Source organism: Eptesicus fuscus, chromosome 14 (genome assembly GCF_027574615.1).
Source record: "Eptesicus fuscus isolate TK198812 chromosome 14, DD_ASM_mEF_20220401, whole genome shotgun sequence".
NCBI lineage: Eukaryota > Metazoa > Chordata > Mammalia > Chiroptera > Vespertilionidae > Eptesicus > Eptesicus fuscus.
Window position 1 is genome coordinate 26,216,415 of NC_072486.1, and position 22,349 is coordinate 26,238,763.

General features: G+C 36.4%; 1 protein-coding gene across 5 annotated transcripts in view; it reads right to left on the bottom strand.

Moving 5' to 3' along the window:
- Positions 1-599: 599 nt before the first annotated feature.
- The window catches only part of CASD1 (CAS1 domain containing 1), a 44,831-nt gene continuing 23,081 nt past the window's right edge, over positions 600-22,349 (bottom strand). For 3 of the 5 annotated variants that reach the window (XM_054726182.1, XM_054726178.1, XM_054726181.1), the window contains 9 exons: positions 21,658-21,747; positions 13,169-13,288; positions 12,009-12,165; positions 10,549-10,628; positions 8,232-8,333; positions 6,042-6,182; positions 5,456-5,533; positions 4,148-4,240; positions 600-2,116 (listed from right to left, as the gene is read on the bottom strand). In XM_054726182.1, coding sequence (XP_054582157.1) covers positions 1,850-2,116; positions 4,148-4,240; positions 5,456-5,533; positions 6,042-6,182; positions 8,232-8,333; positions 10,549-10,628; positions 12,009-12,165; positions 13,169-13,288; positions 21,658-21,747 — 1,128 coding nt within the window. In that variant the 3' untranslated portion in view covers positions 600-1,849. The remainder of the gene's footprint in view (positions 2,117-4,147; positions 4,241-5,455; positions 5,534-6,041; positions 6,183-8,231; positions 8,334-10,548; positions 10,629-12,008; positions 12,166-13,168; positions 13,289-21,657; positions 21,748-22,349) is intronic. The other 2 variants (XM_054726180.1, XM_054726183.1) reach the window with 2 other exon arrangements.

Genomic DNA, 22,349 nt, shown 5'->3' on the forward strand with positions numbered 1-22,349 from the left:
ATTCACTCTTAGGTATCACTGTTGGAGACAAAAGTGCTTCCAAAACCAGAAATACTGATCATATTTCTTCTTCAATTGTTTCATCAGGAAGAATCTTTTTCAGGTGACAAAACTTACAAGCTAAATTAAAATGCACTCTACTCATTGGCAAGCAATACCAGCAAGAATAATGTGATCACAGTACTTGGAAGTTTTTGATTTATAACTATACTATTCTCTACTTATAAGGCTGCAGTCTAGGAGGCAGAGCAATGAATCATTACAATTGTCTATCTGGGAAATGTCAAAGATTAAGTAAGGGCAGAAGAAGAGAAAAAAGAAAAGAACACACATTTCTGTCTTAGAAATAGTCCTCAATTAATGAGAAGATATCACTAGCACATAAATCCAGTGCTAAAGAAATATTAAATTTTTTAAATTTTCAAGTAAAACTACTAATATATAATGCTTAAACTTCCTGAACAGATTATTCTCCAGAAGCTCTGATAACTAAGTTATTCCTTTTTCAACTATCACAGTGATCTACACTGAGTTTGAAAAAGCAAATTTAAATTGAGAAAATGAATTAGACATTTAAAACAATCATTAATGGATCCAGCTTTTTAAAAAAAGAACACACAGTTTAATTGATACTTTGCCATACAAAAATAAGCATCCACAGAACGTTTATTTACTGTTTAAATTACTCCATATTTCATATACAGTGAACAGAAAATATATTTTACCCCACACATAATAAGAGCAAACAAGTGCAATCTTTCAAACATTAAAAGTCATAATAAAATCTGTACAACAGATAAATAAACTTATACCTCAAACAGCTATAACAACACCAAACCAAGCCAATCCAAACAAAAAACATATATTGTCCAAAGTCACGGTTTACTTAAAATTCTACTAAAGGTCATACATCTCAATCGTAACAACTTGAGTCTTTACTAGACTGCACAAGTTTAGATTGATAAATATTTTTTAAAAATAGGAGGGAGTAATAAGAAAAAAATGATTATAAAGAACTTTCCAAACATTGGAAATAATATACAAAATTAGTCAGGGGAAAACATATTACATTGATCCACAGGGTAACTAGTATTACACTGATATAGCTTAAGGAAAAGAAACAGATGAATGTTTGAGTTGGAAAGAAAATTTGGCCTTTTTATAAAAAGAAGTAATATCATCAACAATGACAAAACCCTGTAATGGAGCCTAGAATAACTCCATGAGACTAAGTGTACAAAGATTTAGGCTTGTGTATCTGAAAACCACAGTTAGATAAAAAACCATGTCAGGAAACAGCAACAGAACAAGAACACATAAGTTAAAGGCATACTGCTCATCACTCCACTTCATTGCACATATGGCAAGAAAACAACACTGTAGTCATTCTTGAGAAAGTTTTCAATGAAGTAGGAATTACCACGATGAATATCAGTGTAGACAATCTTATTATCACAAATTTAGTAAATATCAAAACAGTGTGACACTAAGCTAATTAAATTATCTATATTTTTTACTGGAAAGGCAATTATTTCCCTGCCTTCTTATGTTAACTTAAAATCACTTACAAATGGAAATATAGATCCAGTAGAAAAGACTTTTCACATGCAATCCTCTACAATGCACTCTGCTTCATCAATTTTTTTCAGTATTTCACATCAAATATGTACATTTTCTATATATTCAACCACACACATTCAACAGACATCACTGAAGACATCACTGAGCTGTCCTCTTACTGCACAAATTTTTATTTACCTATACAATAATATCTCAAGATAGATGATTTTCTCCTCTAAGCAGGCAACAGTTAGCTTGAAGAGTTTAAGTTTTTTAGAATTTTAGCAACTTAATATCTTGATTTATCTTGAATGGATGATAAGATGAGGAGTCCACAAAAAAATGCAGCTATACATGCCAACCTTTTCAATAGAGATGAGTTATCTTTAGGAATAATGATCTGTGCAAGGTCATTAGTGATCTGGGAAATTTCATGTGCCACACAAACGAATATGAAAGTGCTGACGATGATGTTGAGCATGGGGTTTCCAGGTATGAGTACTAAGATGCCCCTTGTGTCTGCTGCCAGCCATATGTGATATTGGCAAGTAAAGAGCTAGGAGGAAAAATATTTCAAGTTAGATATGTACAGAAGGTCCATGAATATAACACAGTTTTTCCTAATTTAAACATCTGATAGCATAATTACGTTAGCAGACTTCTCCAAAACCTTTCAATTCTATTTCACTGCTGGTTCTGAAAAGCCTACTGCAGAGTCCACTCTCCAGAACCCCTACTTGCGGAAGCACTGATTCAAAGTCCTCAAGAAACAAACCACAGGGACCTTCTAACTTTATAAAATTCTTTGTATGGCATCTGTTTTTGCAAGACAGTTGACAGGATATTTGGACTCCCGTATTCAGACCTCAAGTAAAGAATGACTCCGTGTGTGTGTGTGTGTGTGTGTGTGTGTGTGTGTGTGTGTGTGTATCTAGCTACAAACCTTTGTGTGTCCATATATGTATATATTTATGAATGTTTATGTAGGTATAGATTTTTATTGGAAATAGCATAGTGTTTAAGATGTACCCATGTTTGCTATGTATGGCCAAATGCTTTAGATCACATTCATATGTTTCTGAAGTGTATTTCAAGTTCCATGAGTATATATATTAGACGATACCACTATTTATTTTTATTGTGATTACAAATGTGGTTCTTTCATCACATTGCTTCAAAATATCAGAGTAGAAATATGTTTAAGCTATTTCAACAAATATGAAGACTATGACATTTCTATATTTTAGTAGAAACACTAAATAGTAAATTAATTCAATTAAAGTTTATAAAACTCTCATGCTTTAAATATTAAGGGGCATACAAAATGAATATTCTTTAGTCCACTGAATGACTTGGCAAGTCTTTCATGATCAAGGTTTTTAAATTCTATGAAATCTGATACTTAAAAAAATAATAGAACATTTATTCAAGAACTCAAAAGGGACATTCATTTCCCTATTTTATTTTAGTTAATCCTCACAGGAGGGTATTTTTTATATTGATTTTTAGAGATTGGAAGGGAGGGAGGGGGAGAAAGAGGTGAGAGAGAGACAGAGGGAGAGATGTGAGAGAGACAAATTGATTGGTTGCCTCCCACACGTATTCTGACTGGGGCAGGGGATCAAACCTGCAACCCAGGTACATGCCCTTGACCGGGAATCGAGCTCTCGACCCTTAAGTGCTTGGGGCTGGTGCTCTAACCTCTTAGCACATGGGCCAGGGCTTATTTCCCTATTATAAAGACAACTAAATAAATTTTATACTAAAAAATGTATCTTTTAAATAAATCATATGCTCTAAAATTTATCTTTTATGATCACAATATAAATTCTGTTTTAAAATATTCTGTTTCAAATAAAGCTCAGAATAGTCAGAATGTATTTCAAAACCTACTTTAAACTGATTTTGTAGATTAATTTCATATTAGGTATTACACACAAAATGTAATGAGTTTTAAAATTTCCCCAAATTTTCCAATTATAAGGATGCATTTTATTATGATAAGCATTATAACCATATTTAATAATGGAGATGAACAAATTAAAATCCCCTCAGCTGATTTCATTTATATCTATTTCACTTTTTTCTCTCCTGATCTCAGCATCTTGGTTGTACTTAAAAGCTCAACAGTATAAAGAACACTGTGAAAGTCATCTATGTCTAGTCATTTAAATAAAGCTGTAAAAAATTGCATATGTTACTGCTTTTGAAAGTATTGAATTTCCCCCTATAATTCCATAAGTAACATAGCTTTGATTTAAAAAATGTCAGGTTGCCCTGGCTGGGTTGGAATGTCCTCCGGTACACCAAAAAGGTTGAAGATTTGATTCCCGATCAGGATGTGTATGGGAGGCAACTGAATGATGTTTCTCTCTCATACAGATGTTTCTCACCTACCCCCTCCCTTCCTTTCTCTAAAAATCACTAAAAAAATATACGTGGGTAAAAATTAAAAAATAAAAATAAAAGCATGTCAGATTTACACATACACACATATATAAACGTACACATACATATATATATATGCACATAAGCATATATGTAACACTTGGCTGTGTAAGACAGAGCAAAATCTTAATGTACCTACCTCTAATGAAATTTTTCCAAACCAAGCAAAAAATGAACTGTAAACAGAACGGGCATATCCAGGAATATTCCTTATTAGAATAAAGGCTAAAATCTGAAGAAAAAACCCACAAAGGTAAATATTAATAATCTGTTTATTAAAAGCATTTTTACTTTCTTCAAGTCATAATTTATTCTTTATATTCTTAAACCTGATACATACAAAATGCTCTCCCCCCAATTGATTAGCAAGTTATTTTTGTTCTAGAGTGTATACAAACTCGATTTTTTAAACATGTGGTCTGTATACTGCATACCAGTGCAGATATTAGGTAGTACATGGTTGAGCAGTTTTATTTTATGCTTATTAGAAAAAATATGAACCCACTTTGAGGCTCTTTGTGAAGAAAGAGATATCATATTTATGTGGCAAAATTTACAAAACCTCATGATATAGTTTTGCTTCTTCCATAATAATCCTCTAGAAACTCTCCCTGCGGCTCTTGGCTGGGCTACTCGTTTTTCAGGCCTTGGCTTAGACACTATTTTCTCCGAGAACCTTGCTGTGACATCAAGATGGGTTATGAAGAAGTCCCATGGTTTCCAAAAGCATCCTGTTCATCACCACACTACCCACAATGTCCTATGATTACCTGCCACCAGAGGTGTCTGCAAACATGTAAATCTGATCTGAGTTGTCTCTAGCCTCTACCTACCTCCCAGTCTCCACCACACACTTACGAATGTGGTGTATGATCCTTCCCACCACAAGCCTGCCTTCTTGCTGCCTGCTGTGCCTTCCTCCCTCCAAATCAGCTGAGATTTCTCAGGGAAATCATCCCTGACCTACACTCCAACCCCAACTAGGTAATATCCCCTCATGAGGGTCTATTATTGCATCATGTACTTCTCTTTATAATTATATGGTAATTATATGATTATTATCTGTAGTGGAAGAATGTAGGCTCGATAAGGATATAAAGTATGTCTGATTTGGTAATCACTATATCCTTCAGCATAATATCTAGTACATACTGGCATCAAATATTTGTTAAATGATTAAAAATTTGTTAAAAGCAAATACGATAAGTACAATTAACATTTCCTAAGTGCCTATTAAGTGACAAATACTGATCATTTCCATACATTTAATATAACAACCCTTTAAAAAGAGATGTTAATATCCCTGTTACAATAAAGGAAACTATAGCTTAGAAAGTTTAAGTAATATAACTACATTTTAAATAGTTTGATCTCAAATTTCTTTGCCACTAAAGACGGTGTCCTTAACAAGAATTAAGAAACAATTTTATCAAATCAAGGTAATTACCTGTACCACAGAAACAGATGGGTGGAGTTCATTGCACTCTGCTTTGTTCTTACAACTGCTAGCCCAGATGGAATAGGTCTAAAACAAAAAAAAATACGCGAATAGGTTCACAAACGCAGTTACGCCTTAAAGAGGCAGCATTCTCAGGAAATGCTGATGTTTTCTTTATCACATTATGTTTCATATGTGATGTAAAAGCTTCAGTAAAATTCCCACAGGTTTGCTCATCGCTGGTTTGGTGTCTCCACTGCCCAGACACAAAGCACAGAGAGGGGCTTCGGTCTATGCTGTTCTGGGAACAGTGATTCCTAGGCAGTGGTGGCTCTTCGTGTCAAACACCTTACATTATATTTCTTCCCAAATTTATTACAATTTTTAAAATTCCTATTTCACTTAGCTTTCAGTTATTCTTCATATTTAACTTGAATATGTATTCACTTCAGAATTTATGTTCAATTGGAAAATAAAAATAAAAAGAATTTTTAAATATTTTAATTATTTATAGGTTCAATTCCTATATCTTAAAGAAAATTTTGTATACCAATTAGGATGTTGGAAAATTAGAAGATTACATTTTGAAACTTACCAAGAAAGAAACTACTGAAATAAACAATAGAACATTTGAAATTTTGTTTGAAAAAAGAGGTTCACCCTTTCCTTCAGAAAGTATTTGACGCTTCTGTAAAGTCAGATAAGTGAAAGCAAACAACATTCCATGAAAGACTACCTGAAAAATAAGGAGAGAAAAATTTGTTTTAAACAGCTACTTTCCAATAAGCAGCAAAAAACGTAGTAAATAATAAAAATATGTATAAAAGTAATTAAGTTAAAAGCTTAGTTTCAGAGTTTCTAGGACTCAAACTTCAAGAGTAAAACTTCAAGCAATGAGATAAAGCCCATGATTGTTACAAACTATCAGCAAAGGAAAAGCCAAATCTCTTGTAACAAAATGAGACAAACTGGCTCAACCTGAAGAAATAATGCAAGTGAAGAAATAATGACAATTTAAAAATATTAATTAAAAACTATTCTGAATGCACATGATAAAACTTAATTGTACTCATCCAAGATAAAACATCTTATATTGGTACTTATTTCAATCGAATAAAGCATACAACAATAACACCACCAAGTTCACACGTTCAAATAGGAGTATCCTATCTAATAAAAGAGTAATATGCAATTTGACCATCATTCCAACACACAAGATGGCTGCCCCCATGTGGTCAAAGATGGCTGCCCCCATGTAGACACAAGATGGCCGCCACAAGATGGCCAGCAAGGGAGGGCAGTTGGGAGGGACCAGGCCTGCAAGGGAGGGCAATTGTGGGCAATCAGTCCAGCAGGGGAGGGCAGTTGGGAGGGACCAGGCCTGCAAGGGAGGGCAATTGTGGATGATCAGGCCAGGAGGGGAGAGCAGTTGGGGGGGGGGGGGGACCAGGCCTGCAAGGGAGGGCAGTTGGGGGCGATCAAGCCTGAAGGGTAGGGAAGTTAGGGGTGACCAGGCCGGCAGAGGAGGGAAGTTGGGGGAGACCGGGCCTGCAGGGAAATATGGCAGTTAGGGGTGACCAGGCCTTCAGGGGAGGGCAGTTAGGGGTGACCAGGCCTGCAGGGGAGGGCAGTTAGGGGTGATCAGGCTTGCAGGGGAGTGGTTAGGCATCAATCAGGCTGTCAGGGGAGTGGTTAGGGGGTGATCAGGCTGGCTGGCAGAAGCGGTTAGAGGCAATCAGGAAGGCAGGCAGGCAAGCAGTTGGGAGCCAGCAGTCCTGGATTGTGAGAGGGGTCCCAGATTGGAGAGGGTGCAGGCTGGGCTGAGGGACACCCGCCCCCCCCCCCCCTGCACGAATTTCATGCACTGGGCCTCTAGTATGCACATAAGAGTGGAAAACACATGGTGGACCAGAGAGCTTTCTTTTTAAATAAAGACTTGATGTGAACTACCATATCATAGTAGACTGCTCTAGTGATGAAGTTAGAATTTAAAATTATTTAATGACAAGACCTTTGCAAAGCTTTTATTAAGCAATTATTTATTAATAATTAATACATGGTTTTGAAATGCAATGCAGTTCATTGGAAAATGCACAGGTAATAGGAACCAAGCAATGGCCCAGAAATAGGCACCAAGAAAACATTTGTTGAATGAAAAATGGGATAAGTGAAAGAAGGGAGGAAAAGGGGAAAGAGTAAAGAAGGGTAATTAATATTTATTCAGTGCCTATTATTTAACAAACACTGTGCTGGATGTTTTACATTTTATTGGTCAACTGAATGAATCTTAACCATCCTTCAAGATTAAATTCATGAAATCACCCATGATACCGCTCTTTCTTCTTTTCATATTTCTACCTCTAATTTCATACTGCATACCTAATACCCAATTATAAGTAGTAATCTTGGGTTTTAAACTAGATTTTAAGATTTAGGAGCCTGGAGTTATGTCTTCTTTCTCTAATATAGCCTTCATCACACCAACACTAGAGCATATATTGGGACTCAATACATATTGTGCTGAATGGCTGAAGCATAAAAGTATATGATGGATCACCTGTAAGTCAAAATTATAACTCAAACAAAGGCCACTTTATAGACAACATTTTTACAGTATTTTTCTGCTGATATACATGCATACCCTTTCTCTGCTTTAAAACAGTAGAGGAATAGGGCTGCTTTGACTTAACATATCAACATGTTTCCTTATTCTAAAACTAAGTAAAAATTTAAAAAATTTCCAAATAATTTTTTAAGAGTACAATATGAAATGGTAAATACATACGTAACGGTCTAATCTCCATCTGAACCACCATTCATATACATTTCCTTTCAGTTCAAAACACTTAGACAATGGCCAAAGAGAAAAAATCTTCTCAAATGCACCCTGAAAAAAGGAATCCAGGAAATAAAGTGGTACAAGTTAATACTTGTTTTGCAATTCATTATAAATAATAATTTTCTAAAGTTAGAATTATATAAGGACCACTCCCAGTTTTTAGGTTTTCTTTATTTAACTTAAAAAATATCACTTCATTTGAAATTCATTTAAAAATAAATTTATTTTACTGATGGCTAATAAAGATGACAAAACATTTTTGTTAATTTACTTTTACTGTGTACGAAAGGATACTGAGACCGAAAATTTTGAAAGGAACAAGCTGGTAATTGGAAAATTATTCCATTTAAAAACTTAAATCTAGTACACAAAACAGCTAACATTTACTGATCAAAACACAAAAATACAAAAGGCTTCAGCCAATATGCTATAAATAACCTAAGAAATGATGGTTAAGGTTAAATATAGTTTTTCTTTCTCTAAATGTCCTTAATAATCTATAATTAACTATGTGAGTTCAAAGAATCCTCTGAATTAGTCACCTTAATCAATCAACTGGCAAGTGCCATTACTAGTTTTTGAAACAAAGTTTACAATTTTACTCTAGTGAAGTTAGTGAATTGTGCCCCTTTATTAACCTGACAGCCTTGAAAATCTAAGAATGTAGAGGCAGAAGTCTTGGGTACATTCCTGCACATTAATGAAGTCTTTCAAAGAAGAGAACAAAAACCTCAATTTCCAGACTTAAGAATGACGACAAACTCTATTAAGGAAAACTCCATTATTAGATCTAATTCCACAGCATAAAAATGCCTAACATCACAATTTTTTAAAAGGCTAATAAAAATTAAGAAAAATATGAAAACAGTATTGTATTTTAGGTAATGCTGAATGCTTAAGTCAGAAAAACTTTATTATTTTAATAAAATGTAATATTCTCCTTTTAATGACAGATTTCAAAATGCTTATAGCTTGTTAAAAATGGGTCCTATCTATGCCTCAGAATATTAAGGATGATTCTTAACAAAATTTTCAATATAAAGTACTTATATATCATATATGCAAACTATATAAAATACAGAAATATGACTTAACAGGTATGTAGCTATTAGATATGATCATATGTATCACATATATATATATCTGTAATGTACAACTTTATTTCTGATTACAATTTTGTTTGTTATGTGATCAACAAACAAGTATTTATTGAGCATCCATTATGTGAAAGACACTGGGCTATAATGGACTATGTACTTTTTTTCTTGTGCAGGGTAAACACTAATCCAGGGTAGGGGAAACCTTCTTAGTTCCTCTATTGAACCTCTGGTCCACCTTCCTTTCTCTTCCTCAGATGCACCACGAGAGTGTTGGGAATTTTAATGAATGACTATTAAGTAGTTGTTGTAATTACTTGGCTTATTTCTTTACACATTTGCCTATTGTTTCTTTATTATTTCATAGATCTTCTGCAAAAAACCTTAGAGGTGGAGCAGAAATATAAATGCTTTATTTCTAAGAATGAAAATAAGTATGAAAGCCTACAAAACAAACAAGCAAAAAACCAGCTTTATAGAAACACACACACACACCCCTCTTATATGGCATTTGTACCTGATGCAACCAGGTACAAGACAGAGAGTTTGGGAGACAGAAGTTATGCAGAATATGTCCCAACTACAGGCATTCAAATTAAAATGTTTTGTTTATTGTGCTGCCTAAACGATATGTCTGTATCATGGACTGAGCAGCAGGTAGCAGTTTGCCACCCTGCTAAAGTAGCTGAGAGAAAATGACCAAACTTTTAATTAAATTAAACATACTAAATATGTACAAATCCCGTTGCTCCTAAGTTGGTTTTACTAACTGCCAAAATTTTACTCTGCAGTTATGGAAAAATCAAGTAACATTTTGATGCAATGAATAATGCACAAACCAAGTTGCAAATTCTGTCAAGAGAATTTTGATCTCCACTTAGAGTAGTGTCTTAAAGAGGCATTCAATAAACGTTTGATTGATCAAGTAAAATGGGTTCTGAACAACTGCCAGAGGAAGAGCTTTAAATTGCTCTTACAACAAAACAGGGGTAACAAAAGTGGGTCTCAAAAGATCTACATTGAGTAGTCAACTATGGAGTGACACTTTTATTACAGTCATTAAAAAATGAAGCTAAAGAAAAGCTCTGAATCTTCTCACATACTTTAATAGATTTGAACTCTAAAATAAAATAGAATAAAATATAAACTAAAAAGACTGTACAAACCTGAGAATATGCCAAAAAACATATACATAACAGCAAGAAGGCTAGTTTCAACAGTAAACCAAAATGCCAGAAACAACTTCCTAAGAGAGAAAATATTTAATTTATTAAAAGTTGTGAATTTACATAAGAAAACATTCAATACTATTTAACGTATTAATACGCTGCATAGTTCTTAACATAACTTCAGGCTGCTTATAAGTTACACAAAATACATCTAAGCAGTGTAAGTTACAAGTAGGACAAAAAGAAAAAAAAGGTAGAGGGTCCTTGCTAGGAATGAGGCTACAACATACACCTGATACCCTATATACCCACTATTCATCCACTATAAATATATTTGAAAACAACTCCTGAATTCAATTGTACCTGTTCATTATTGAAAGTTACAACAAAATTTGGAACAATATGTTCAATGTAATTTTAACAAACATGTTGGATCTAACTTAGGTAAGACTGCTTAAACATTCAACTTCTAAAGAGAAAGCTTAAGAACTCTCTAATGGACTAGGATTTAACCATAAGATATATTTTAACATATACATGTTTTAAGTTATGTGCTCCCAGTTTATACACATTGATTATTCATTTGATTAATATTTTGAGTTTATGTCAAGCAGTTAAACCACAGAGGCTGTCAAAAGACACTAATGGACTTTACTAAAGGCTGGAACTCAACTCTTTCCCTGAAAAATTATTCGATATTATAATGAAAGGCAACAGAAAATATTTTTGATATACAATACTTGGTTAAATTAAATACATTATTCAAAATTTTAAAATTTTTTTTCCATAAAGGAAAAATATTTTAATTATATGATCTTAATGGGGAGGGGAAGCACTAAGATAATGACTGTGGCCTCACTTTGAACACTACAAGTGACTGGCTATGTGAAATTTGAAGATGACAAATTTTTGGACACTTAGGGTTCCTTGTAAGTAAAACAAGTTGACAATAACTGCTTAAAGGGTTGTCTAGAAGATAAATTATATTAGTGCTTTTTAAAATTGTTTGACATAGAAAGGCTATTTTGCAAATGAATGTTTATTAAAAATCTCAATATATATAAGAAATCAAATAAAGCAGAATTGTCAAGACTGAAGCAGGAAGTAAGGGACAAAGAGCCCTGTTTGGCTTTCCTTTCTCATAGCTCTCTCCATTCTGGCTCTGTACTGTTTGAAACTGTTGCATTAGTTAATAGGTAAAATGGCTTTGAAAAATTTAAATTTAAAAAAGAAAAGACATAATATAGATAAAAACTATTATTCTGCACTATTATATTATTTTAACTACTTATCTGCACCATTTTAGAAACAGTTTTTAAGACCAAACTTTCAAAATGTCAATACTACACATAAATTTTAACTGTTTCATGTCTCAATAAATAGCCTTTAGCAACTAAAAAGAAATTTAGTACATTGAAAGAACATATTTATTAACATAAGTAAGAGAGTATATTTACCGTTTGCTTTTTTTTGGATTATTTGAGGCCACAATGCCAAAGTAACATATATGACCATGAACCATACCGTGACCAAGGGGACAAAGTAATAGAATTGATAAGGCCGATCCATTACTATACATAACACCACTACCAGGAAATTGAGACGAAATAAGACCTATTAAAGAGGTGAAGAAAATGGTTTTCATTCCAGGTAATTCATGAACAGCAAAGACAGATTCTTTCTGACAAAGTGTAAATGTTTGACACTAGAATAACAAATGTACAAGCATATTTTACTAATCCCTAAAATTATATTTGTTTTACAGTTATTTTAAAGAGTTGAATATAAAATATTTATGCATTATATTAACTAAATCCCAGCAAAGCAAAAGCCTGAGCTGTCCTCTGGCTGCAATTGCCATCGTGTTAAATGTAGGGGGAAAAAAAATCACAGATCTCCTTCCTAGAGCTCGTTTATAAGCGGAGATTAGATTACCTCAAGAAAAAGTATCCATTTCATCTCTATTTGATGTTGATATACCCCATTTGGGATTAAATTGAGAGTTGTCATAGATACAAAATGATATTACTCAAATTAAAAAGTATCTTTGGGACTTATATAACAGTCTTTTCAGACAGTGTGATGTCATTCAAAGAACAAAGAATTGGAGAGGTTGATATCAGAGCTGCACCACTTACTATGTTACCACAGGCAAATTATTTAACCTCTCTGAGCCTCAGTGTCCTTGTCTGTACATGAGAAGATCGCAACTCAGGTTTGTAATGAAAGATAAGTAAAATAATGTTCAGAAATTGCCTAGAATAAGGTAGAAACTTAATAAATATTAATCCTCTTCTTAGAGAGAGAAAAAGCATAGGCTATAATAATAATTCCAGGTAACTATACATTTCTACAAAACTAAAGTAAATCAGCAATGTTTTCCCTTGTGTACCAGTGCTTCTATTACACATTCATCTAAATTATTTTTCCCTTCCCTCAGTAATAAATTATTTATCTCTTAATTATTAACCATAGAACACAGAAATAACACAATTTTAAGTGCCATTTCAAAACTCAAATTATTCATGGTCTTATAATGACAATATTTATATTTTATCAACAGTTAGGCACAAAAGCATGTTGAACTGGAAAAAAAATTAACTGAATGCATTCCTACCTGACATACTCTATGGATTCCAAAGTCTCCCTTGATCCAAAAATATGAGAAATGCCCATAGCCCGTCTGAAATAGATATGCAGCAACCAGAACCCGAACGTGCATGTACACAGGCAAAAACTGTTGACAAAAACAGATATGTAAAATATATGTTGGCACTAACTATACCTTGAATTGCCATAACCAGCACTTTTAACCAAGATAATGGATCATCGTTATCATTTGGTATTATCTCAATGAAAAGATTTATTCTCAAAAGTTAGGCATTATAGCAGGAGTTAAAAAATGTAGACTTTAGAATCAGATAGACCTAGAGTCAAATTCTGGTTCTGCCACTTACTAGTTATGTGACTTAAGTCTGAGTTTTCTAAACTGCAAAGTGTTTTTGTGAGGAATGCATAATTAATATAAAAGCACTTTGTATATTTCTTCCAGTTAGAACTAAATATATGATATCAAATTATTAATCACCACTATGGATAGCACATTTTCCCAATGATAAACAAAAATTCCTACATTTTTGGCCCTGTTAAATATATACACTTTAGACTTGTAAATAAAATGGTCAAATGACTACTTACAATATTAAGCAAAGCATACATATTTAAAAAAATATACAAATATAATTTAGAAATATTATTTCCCTCCACTCTTATTTTATAGAATTTTATTTTACAGGCCCATATAAACTGTTTCATTATGACTAAGATGCTCAGAATCACTTGCCATGGTTTTTCAGAGCATCACATCTTCACTTTGAGGTTGAATAAAAATACCATATTTCTAATCTATATTTTAGGTGTCGCTGGAAATATGATCTCATTTACAAAGTCCTGATTCTTATAACCTTAAAACACTATCATTCCACTTACTAGTATTCATTAACCATTGGTCCTTTAGATGCATATTCATGATCTCTACAATAGAACTAATAGACAGTTTTAAAAAAATTAGCTTTTCAAGGCTTGTTCAATGACATTCAACACTTGCAATTATATTGTTTTAGGGATAATTACTAAATTTACATAAATATTTAAAAAATGTTTTATTGATTTCAGAGAGGGGAAGGGAGAGGGAGAGAGGGATAGAAACATCAATGATGAGAGAGAATTGTCGATTGGAGAATGCTGCACGCCCCACACTGGGGATCAAGCCTGCAACCCAGGCATATGCCCTTCATTATTAGTTACTTTTAAATGTCTTATCCTTAGGTCAGAAATTTTTAATGAAGGTGTAACATATTAGAATCACAGGGATGAAGGTGGAAAATGTACTACTGAAATAACCTCAAGATTTACCTAATCTAAACCTGTGCTCTTACTTCATTCTTGAATGTTCTCTAAAATGTTTCCTTCAAATATCTGAGCACCTTTTTAGTAGCAGAAAACATACAAATTCCAAAGGCAATCCATTCCATTTTCAGATGGTCCTTAATTGCTATATAGCTGCTTTTCATGAAAAGTTGAAATCTAACTCTATATACAACTACCAACTTCAGCACTCTAGGGCAGTGCTGTGCAACAGAAATAAAAGTGAGCCACACAGCCCTAGCTGGTTTGCTCAGTGGACAGAGCGTCGGCCTGCGGACTGAAGAGTTCCGGGTTCGATTCCGGTCAAGGGCATGTACCTTGGTTGCGGGCTCAATCCCCAGCAGGGGGCGTGCAAGAGGCAGCCAATCAATGATTCTCTCTCATCATTGATGTTTCTGTCTCTCTCTACCTCTCCCTTCCTCTCTGAGATCAATAAAAATATATTAAAAAAAAAAAAAAAGTGAGCCACACAGTAAATTTTTAATGTGGCCACCAGAACATTTAAAAAAATTAAAAGAAACAAGTGAAACTAATTTTAATCAGTATATTTTATTTTTTTACTCAATATATCTAAAATATTATCATTCCAAGATGTAATTAGATATTTTATATTGTTTTCATACTAAGTTTTTGAAGTTAGCATGCATTTATCACATTAGTCATACTTAATCTGGTTTATGTAGTATAGCACATCTTAATTCTGACTGGCTACATTTCAAGTGCTCAACAGTCACCTGTGGTAGTGGTTACCATAAATGAAGAATCTAGTTCTGGAACCATATGCACAGGTTTAATTACATCTAATAGTTCTACAAGTATTTAAAAAAGCAGATGTCAAACCTAAGCTAACCATTACTAATTACTTTAACCACTCTCCATAAAATATCCTTTCAAGTCCCTTCAAGACTGGGGCTAGGCCTACAAAGTGGGGACTTGGTTCTTGTATTTCAACAGCAAAAACTATTCATTTAAATGGAATTAAACACTATCACAACAATTTGCCAAGTTCCTGATAATGCTGGATGATTACAAATTTCATGTAATAATTCTCTCAACTTTTTATTTTAAGATATTTTAAACCAAGAGAAAAGTTGCAAGAATAGTACAATACATATCTATATACATATTATGCTAAGCCATTTTAAAAGTATATTGCAACTTAACAAAAGAAAGATAAACAATCCAATAAAAAAATGGGCAAAAGACCTAAATAGACACTCTTCGAAAGAGGACATACAGAAGGCCGAGAGACATATGAAAACATGCTCAAAGTCACTAAGCATCCGAGAGATGCAAATCAAAACAACAATGAGGCACCATCTCACACCTGTCAGAATGGCTATCATCAACAAATGAACAAACGACAAGTGCTGGTGAGGATGTGGAGAAAAAGGAACCCTCATGCACTGCGGGTGGGAATGCAGACTGGTGCAGCCACTGTGGAGAACAGTATGGAGTTTCCTCATAAAACTAAAAATGGAACTTCCATTTGACCCAGTAATCCCACTTCTAGGAATATATTCCAAGAAAACAGAAACACCAATCAGAAAGGATATATGCACCCCTATGTTCATAGCAGCACAATTTACAATAGCTAAGATTTGGAAACAGCCTAAGTGCCCATCAGCAGATGAGTAGATTAAAAAACTTTGGCACATCTACACAATGGAATACTACACTGCTGTAAAAAGGAAGGAACTTTTACCATTTGTAATAGCATGGATGGACCTAGAGAGCATTATGCTAAGCGAAATAAGCCAGTTGGAGAAAGATAAATATCATATGATCTCACTCATATGTGGGGTATAATGAACAACATAAACTGATAAACAAAAATAGATCCAGAGACAAGGTAACACTGAACAGACCGTCCAACCTCAGAGAGAAGGCAGGGGAGCAGGAGGGTTGCTTAGAGATCAACCAAAAGACTTGCATGCATGCATATTAGCATAACCAATGGACAGAGACACTGGAGTGGTGGGGGCTTGTCCTGGGGTGTGGGAGTGGCTGGGGGAGGTGTCAATCGGGTAAAAAGGAGACATAGGTAATACTTTAAACCAGCAGTCGCCAACCTTTTGGACCTCATGGATCACCAGTGGTCCATGGACCACCGGTTGGCAACCACTGCTTTAAACAATAAAATAAAATAAAATAAAATAAAATTTTTAAGTATATCTCAGACGACATGACATCATCCCTACATATTTTAGTATCTTCTAAGCAGAAAAAAATACCTGACCTTATTTTATTATCATACCCAAAACCAAAGAGGAGGGATCCCGATTCCTTGTGGGGCCACGAGATTCCACCTTTGGCTGTGGGTTATGTTGTTGCTGGGCACTGTCGGCCCCGAATCTGGTTTACTGCACACTTGCATTTGTGTTCCACACCCTATATGACAGCAACTTTGCAGAGTGCCCTCTTGCACTCTGGGACCCTTTCGGGGGATGTCGGAGAGCCGGTTTCGGCCTGATCCCCACAGGCCAGGCCGAGGGACCCCACCTGCCAGAGGGACTCTGCTCACTCTGCAGACGCTGGGGAGGGACGGATAGAGATTGGCTCCAGGGCGTGTCCGGCCCGTCTTGCCCAGTCCCGCCCCACTGGCCACCTTCTAATTAATTTCCTTTCAATGTACACGAATACGTGCACTGGTTCACTAATATTACAATAAAATTTTAGTTATAAAAATATATTTGAAATTCCAACATTAAAATTAGTAGCTAAGCGCGGCTGACTTCTGGTTATCTTCTTTCTCTGGTCCCACAAATTTTCCCTTAAGACTTTTGATTCAGGTGTAACTACCTTGCTGTACCTTTTCATATTAAATTCATAGTATTTTTTTACCCATCTTAGATATAAATTAAGTCTTAAAAGATGGTTTATACCAAGAATTGCAATCTACCAGACCATCTGTAATATTTTTAAAATTTTCCATTAATATTTGATGTAGTACCTATCTATATATCCTACCTAATAAAAGAGTAATATGCTAATTGACCATACCTTCGCTATGCCCACAGCCAATCAGGGCACTATGCAAATTAACCCAGCAAAGATGGTGGCCCCCACGTGCTGCCCCACCCCCCATCGCGTGAGTCCCGCCGCCTGCGCCTCCCACCACCCGATCGGCCGCCGCTGAGGGGAGACCGATTGGGCCGGCAGGAGGTACGGGCGGTGGGACTTGCGAGTCCCGCCCCCCGCGCCTCCTGCTGCTCCAATCGGTGGGTGGCTAGAGCCAAGGCCTGGGTCCCCGGTGCCGGAGGAAAACTGGTGCTGGCAGAAAACTGGTGCCGGCAGCCAGGTGAAGGAAGGTCTATTGCACGAATCTTTGTGCAACGGGCCTCAAGTCTATTATATAAAAAGCCTCTGTTTGTCACGCCATCACGCTGTTAATGACCGATCAGCAGGAGGAGGCTGCATGTGTGGCAGGCATGCGCGGGTGGGCTGGGCTATGTGCACAGTGTGGCTCGCGGGTGGGCAGGGACTTGACTCTGGCGGCGTGAGTGGGATTCTGGGTCCTGCCTCCTGCAGCGGTGGCGGCAGCGGCGGGACTCTTTCTGTGTCCTGCCGAGCTGTGGGACTCTGGGTACAGGGTCTTGTACGATTTCGCGTGCTGGGCCCCTATCCTATCTAATAAAAGAGTAATATGCAAATTGACTGTCACTCCAACACATAAGATGGCTGCCCCCATGTGATCAAAGATGGCTGGCCCCATGTGGACACAAGATGGCCACCACAAAATGGCCAGCAGGGGAGGGCAGTTGGGATGTACCAGGCCTGCAAGGGAGGGCAGTTGTGGGTGATCAGGCCAGCAGGGGAGGGCAACTGGGGGCGATCAAGCCTGCAGGGGAGGGCAGTTAGGGGTGACCAGGCTGGCAGAGGAGAGAAGTTGGGGGCGACTGGGCCTGCAGGGAAGGGCAGTTGGGGGGGACCAGGCCTGCAGGGGAGGGCAATTAGGGGTGACCAGGCCTGCAGAGGAGGACAGTTAGGGGCAATCAGGCTGGCAGGGGAGCAGTTAGGCATCAATCAAGCTGTCAGGGGAGTGATTAGGGAGTGATCAGGCTGACAGGCAGAAGCAGTTAGGGGCAATCAGGAAGGCAGGCAGGCAAGCAGTTGGGAGCCAGCAGTCCTGGACTGTGAGAAGGATGTCCCACATTGGAGAGGGTGCAGGCTGGGCTGAGGGACACACTCCCCGCTGCCCTGTGCATGAATTTCGTGCACCAAGCCTCTAGTCCTATCTAATAAAAGAGTAATATGCAAATTGACCATCACTCCAACACACAAGATGGCTGCCCCCATGTGGTCAAAGATGGCTGCCCCTATGTGGACACAAGATGGCTGCAACAAGATGGCCAGCAAGGGAGGGCAGTTGGGAGGGACCAGGCCTGCAAGGGAGGGCAGTTGGGGGCAATCAAGCCTGCAGGGGAGGGCAGTTAGGGGTGACTAGGCTGACAGAGGAGGGAAGTTGGGGGTGACCGGGCCTGCAGGGAGGGGCAATTAGGGGGACCCAGGTCTGCAGGGGAGAGCAGTTGCGGGGGTCCAGGCCTGCAGGGGAGGGCAGTTAGGGGCAATCAGGCTGGCAGGGGAGCAGTTAGGCATCAATCACACTGTCAGGGGAGGGGTTGGGGGTGATCTGGCTGGCAGGCAGAAGCGGTTAGGGGCAATCAGGAAGACAGGCAGGCAAGCAGTTGGGAGCCAGCAGTCCTGGATTGTGAGAGGGATGTCTGACTGCCCATTTAGGCCCGATCCCGATAGGGTCCCAGAATGGAGAGGGTGCAGGCTGGGCTGAGGGACGCACACCCCTGTGCGCGAAATTCGTGCACCGGGTCTCTAGTATATATATAAAAAAGCCTAAGCGACCATTACAACTGGTCGACCAAACAACTAGTAGCTGATGCACACTGACCACCAGGGGCTGCCTCCTGCTGAGCTGGGTGAGATGGCCCTGATAGGCCCCGATACCTGGCCAGGCCGAGGCACCCCACCTATGCACGAATTCGTGCACCGGGCCTCTAGTTTTAGAATAAAACATGGCACTACTAAAATTTTATAATTTTACTCAAAATAAAAAATATTAAGATTAGGTAATTAAAATCATTATGGCAGTTAAAAGGAGTTTTTAATTAAGTGGATCTCTTAAATATCCAAGAATCAAGTCCCCAAATATGTTACAACCCACACTAATGGAGCTTTGCTGGTGTAGATATAAGTCATTTCTAACTGCAAAAGGCTATAGTATAAAACACAGGGATATATTAATTAATCATAACAAGTGATCTGTTAATGAAAAGTATATCCTTCCAGAACAGGGATTTTTTTTTTTTTAATTGTCATTTAGGATGTATTGGAATGTAGTCTAAGATGTATTAGAATGCTGGCTTGGCAAATGATTATAACAGAATGCCAAATTGCCTGTATCCATTTATGATCCAAGTCCTTTCTGGAATCACTAAATTGAGGAACTTAATCTGCCATTAATTCTTTCTATCTGTTTTTTTTTTTTTACACTATTATCACCCTTTAATATGTCAGCAATTAATTATGTCCCTAAGTGGCATTTTCTTAAAACCCTTTTTCCCCCTCTCAAATTAATTTAATCTTTATTCATATGTCAGAGATATTTTTAAGATTCAATATGCATCTCCAGTTACATTTTTAAAGAATTTGCCAAATTCATCCTATAAATTCTGAACTGGGCTTATAAACTGAGTTTAACTATCCTCGTCTTTCCTTGCTCGGGTCTCTGACCATCCTGGATCTCCCACAGCTACGTGATTTCAATTGGTCCCTTCAGCTGCAAGGTCACAGGAATTTCACTGCTGCCACTAATAAATGTATCAGAGTCACATAACTTCAGCAAAAATATACTTCATTCCTCTGCCTTTTACTCTTCAAACACACCATCCATGAAATCACCAATTTTGAAAAATATAATAGACTTTATGAAGAATAACATTATTTTCAAAATGTTAGAGATATCTGAAAACCCCTAGTATTATTTACCTTAACTACTATGAAAAGTTTAAAATACTCCTTCCAGAGCAACAGTCTCCTGTCATCTTAATTTATCATTGATTCAAATACTGTTTAAAGATGTGTACTTTATATAAACAACACAATTAGTAAAGCAGTTCAGTAGTTCCCAAATTTTGAATGTTTCTTAAATTTTTAAAACATATTTTAGAGAAGTCAGTTTGTATCTTCAGTATAAAAACTTATGTGAAAAGTGACAGACACCTAAGTTTACCCTTAAAAGTTTGTTTTAACTGTAATGTAGCTAAAGTGTTGTAACTGATACTTTTTTCTATCCTTGCCAAAACCAAGATGTCGCCAGACCACCAGAATCCTCAGGAGAAGGAAGAAATGATTTTGTCCAGGTAGTGGAGGCACTGAGTGAGCAAAGGAAGGGTCCCCATCTCACGGAGACAGTAATATTAGGAAGTATGGCATATCTGACATGGTCTACAATGGCAGTCTATCAGGACTTGAGCTCTGAACACTGAGGCAAGAGAGTTTCCAGTTTTTTAAACTTAAAAGTGTAAAAATAGTTGGTCAAACTTCCTAAAATATGGTGAAGGGTAGAATATAAAATATAATCATCTAATTTATTTCCTTTGATAGTCACTTGCCTATTCCAAATCTTTTACAATGAAGTGTCATCTACAAAGAGTTTTGATAACTTTAAATTAGTTGTTCAATAGGATGACATGAAATAATGCCCTTAGATTATCAGCTGCTTCTACTGCATTAAAATTAAGGCCAAGAAAATACAAATAAATTATTGCCCTCTCTTTTTAGGACAACTGATTTTGCTTTTAAAACTACACATCCTCAAAGTCAAGTGGTAGGAGAAGAATGGGAAGGCAGAAAGATTGAGTTGAAAATAAATGATAGAGAATGTCATGACAAAAGAGTCCATGCCCTTAAAAAAACATTAAAGTGACATTATTTCCTACTAGAGGCCTGGTGCACAAAATTTGTGCATGGGTGAGGTCCCTAGGCCTGGCCGGCAATCAGGACCTTCCGGCTGCTGGCTGGGGCCTTCCTTCGTTCTGCGCCACCCCTTGGTGGTCAGCATACATCATAGCGAGCGATCGAACTCCCAGTCTCCTGGTTGAACTCCGAAGGGACACTTTGCCTTTTAGATAGAAGATATTTTCTGAATTTCAATATACTTACAGTACTTGCTCCAGAGATATGATAAATCAAAATCACAAGTTGCATCCAGCCTTTCCATTCATCTGTTTGTTCTCTATTTAATACTTTAGTCTGTGTAAAGAACCAAAATCTGTTTCAAAATTCACCATGAAGCTATTATTTGGACAATTTATACTAAGTATGTTAAAATTATTCCTATAGGATATAAAGCTGATGCTTTTGTTAAAAGAATTTGCGGGGAGGGGGAGGGATTAAAAATAGTCATTTTATTTCTTGATAAAAGATATATGAATTTGAAAACTAATATGAACTAACAAATTTTAAATAGCATTTAAGTTGATACATATGGTTTTATATTAAGAGTACATTTAAACTATGACAATGGTTTATAAATCTAAAAAAATGGCATTTTCTAATTTTAAGAAAGTCTTAAGATTTCAGTTAAAAAAGATCTTACAGTTCTCTTACACTTTATTGTAAAAAAAAAAAAAAAGAATATTTCCTTAGAATATTCCCCACCAGAGATGAAGAACTGATTAATCATTCTCATGAGTTATTTCTTACAATAGAATTTATTAATTAAAATAAATCATATCTTACAATGGAATTATACTAACACTCTGAGCAACTACAGAAATGCTAAAATAGGAACTTCAGATATTATAAACATTTTCCCACATTATGTAAGTTCTAATTTGTGTGTACATGTCTGA